At 56.3% G+C, this 2,974-nt stretch overlaps 1 protein-coding gene across 1 annotated transcript in view; it reads right to left on the minus strand.

Moving 5' to 3' along the window:
- The window catches only part of tktb (transketolase b), an 11,033-nt gene that overhangs the window by 3,321 nt on the left and 4,738 nt on the right, over window positions 1-2,974 (minus strand). Inside the window, exons 7-8 of the mRNA XM_048593933.1 lie at window positions 2,575-2,731; window positions 840-970 (exon numbers count right to left, since the gene is read on the minus strand). Of these exons, the coding sequence (XP_048449890.1) occupies window positions 840-970; window positions 2,575-2,731 (288 nt within the window). The remainder of the gene's footprint in view (window positions 1-839; window positions 971-2,574; window positions 2,732-2,974) is intronic.

The raw sequence follows: 2,974 nt of genomic DNA on the forward strand, positions 1-2,974 counted from the left end.
GAGAGAGAGAGAGAGAGAGACAGCACGAGAGAGAGAGAGAGAGAGAGAGAGAGAGAGAGAGACACACACAGAGACAGAGACAGAGAGAGAGAGAGAGAGAGAGTGAGAGAGACAGAGACAGAGACAGAGACAGAGACAGAGAGAGAGACAGAGAGAGAGAGAGAGCGACACACACACAGAGACAGACACAGAGAGACACACAGACACACAGAGAGAGAGACACAGAGACAGGCAGACAGGCCAACAGAGAGCGACAGAGTGAGAGCGAGAGAGCGAGACGAACAGCGCAAGTCATTAATTGGAATTAATACGCCAACCCAACCCACGCTCAAGAGACTCAGAGTTCCCAATGGCCGCTGTACAAACAGGGGGCCCAGTGCATGCTCCCACCCCCTCCCTCACACACCCCTCCCCTGGGCACAGGGTGCACACAACATGGGCACCCTCCCTCCATCCCACACGTGCCCCCTGTGTGTGTGGGCGGGGGGCGGGGGGGGCGGGGGGCGGGGGGATGGTGGTGGTGGTGGTGGTGGAGGGAGAAGGACAGGACATGGACACTCTTCCCTCCCCCTGTTCCATTCCAACCCTGCGCCCCCGGTGAAAGAAAGATCCTACAATCTTCACTGGGGCAGTGGATAGGCACCCCCTTGTGTTCAGGCTGAGGAAGGGAATTGCAGTATTGAAATACTACCCCACCCCCCACAACCAAAACTGGCCCCCATCCAGGGGGTGGCAGAGATAGGGAGAGGGTGTAGGGGGCTGGTGGGGGTCACAGAGATAGGGAGTGGGGGTTGTAGGGGGGCTGGAGGAGGGTGATGGAGATAGGGAGGGGGAGGTACCTTGGTGTTTGCTGCCAGCTCTACCGCCCTCTCGGTCGATACCCCATCGCTGGGGTAGAAGATGGTGCAGGTTGGTATGGCTCGGAACATGGCGATGTCCTCAAGGGCCATCTGTGAGGGTCCGTCTTCACCTGAGGGAGGGAGGAACGGAACAGATCACCACCGACCCCGCACGGCCGCACCCAGCGTGGTACGGAAACTGCCCTGCGTCCCCCCCGCCAGTTACACACCCAGCAGAAGGTACAAACCACGTACAGGCAGGTTCAAGGACGGCTTTCCTGCAACCCCCCAGCTGTCATCAAATTTAATCTCCATCTGCCCCTTCTCTCAGGCTGTAGCGCAATATTCGAGGGACCCCGATCTGACCCTGCTTGGATAGCAGGCAGTGTTGTGTTTGCTGCAAAAATCCATTTAAGTTGAGTGGGTGGGGAAAAAGGGGGAGAAGAGAGCCGTGACCAGACTTGGGTACAGATTGGCCGCGCTAAATTGCCCCGTAGTGCCCAGGGATGTGCGGGTTAGGGTGGGATTGGCCACGCTAAATTGCCCCGTAGTGCCCAGGGATGTGCGGGCGAAGTGGGTTAATTTAGATAAAAGTAAAGCAAACCAGGGCAGGACAGACATAGTTAATAAAAATCCGAAAGATGCTGCAAGTCAGAAACAAACAGAAATTGCTGGAAAAGCTCAGTAGGTCTGGCAGCATCTGTGGAGAGAAATCAGAGTTAACGTTTCAGCTCCAGTGACCCTTCCTCAGTTAAGGGTAAAGTCCTGGGGAGCGTTGCTGAACAAAGAGACCTCGGGGGGAGCAGGTACATAGTTCCTTGGAAGTGGAGACGCAGGTAGACAGGGCGGTGAAGGTGGTGTTTGGGACGTTTGCCTTTATTGGTCGGTGCGTTGAGTGTAGGAGTCGGGAGGGTCATGTTGCGGCTGTGTTGGTGAGGCCGCTTTGGGAATACTGCGTTCAATCCCGGTCTCCCTGCTACAGGAAGGATGTTGGGAAAGGGGTTTGGAAAAGGATGTTGGAGGGTTTGAGCGACAGGGAGAGGCTGGGGGCTATTTTCCCCGGAGCGTCGGAGGCTGAGGGGGTGACCTTATAGAGGTTTATAAAACCATGAGGGGCATGGATAGGGTGAATAGCTGAGGTCTTTTCCCCCCAGGGGTAAGGGAGCCCAAAACTAGAGGGGCATAGGTTTAAGGTGAGAGGGGAAAGGGACCCGAGGGGCAACTTTTTCACGCAGAGGGTGGTGCGTGTGTGGAACGAGCTGCCAGAGGAAGTGGGTGGGGGCTGGTACAATGACAACATTTAAAAGGCATCTGGATGGGGACGTGGATAGGAAGGGTTTAGAGGGATAGGGGCCAAATGCTGGCAAATGGGACTGGATTAATTTAGAATATGTGGGTTGGCACGGACGAGATGGGCCGAAGCGTCTGTTTCCATGCCATACAAGTCTAAAACAAGTCAGAAATAGGAAGTGTGCGTGCCAAACCATATTTCTCTCAATCCTAAATCACGTTCCTCGTTTAAAACACAAATTATGTTCAATTTCTGACGAATGATGAACAGGTCGTGAGCGCTGCAGAGCTGGGCGCCTGGGGTTAATGGGATCTTGACATGCCACGAACGGATGCCAAGGGCACTCTGACCAGCGCAAACTGTCCCGTCCACCCTCCGCGACCCCCAAAAGGAATCCTCGTTTGCCAACGCTAGCACCCACCCAACTGCGCTTCCCGCACTCACCGATGGAAATGCCGCAATGGGAGCCGGAGAAGTTGGCGTTGCTCTGAGAGATGGCAGCCATCCGGATCTGGTCGTACCCGCGCGTCAGGAAGGCAGCAAAGGTGCTGGCAAACGCCACCGTGCGGTCGCGGGTGGCACAACCAATGGCAACGCTGATCTGGAACAGCGGAGGGTGGCGAGAGAGAGAGAGAGAGAGAGAGAGAGAGGGAAGGAAAAATTATCTCCGCCAGGGTCCATCTCCTACCTTCGCCTGCCCTCCTCCGCCGACAGTGGTGGCTGGGCTCGTTGCGAATGCTCGGCTGAGCTCCAAAACCCGTTCCCTCCACACGGCGGTGGCTGGGCTCATTAGGAATGCTCGGCTGAGCTCCAAAACCCGTTCCCTCCACACGGCGGTGGCTGG

Source organism: Rhincodon typus, unplaced genomic scaffold (genome assembly GCF_021869965.1).
Source record: "Rhincodon typus isolate 14 unplaced genomic scaffold, sRhiTyp1.1 hic_rhity00004644, whole genome shotgun sequence".
NCBI lineage: Eukaryota > Metazoa > Chordata > Chondrichthyes > Orectolobiformes > Rhincodontidae > Rhincodon > Rhincodon typus.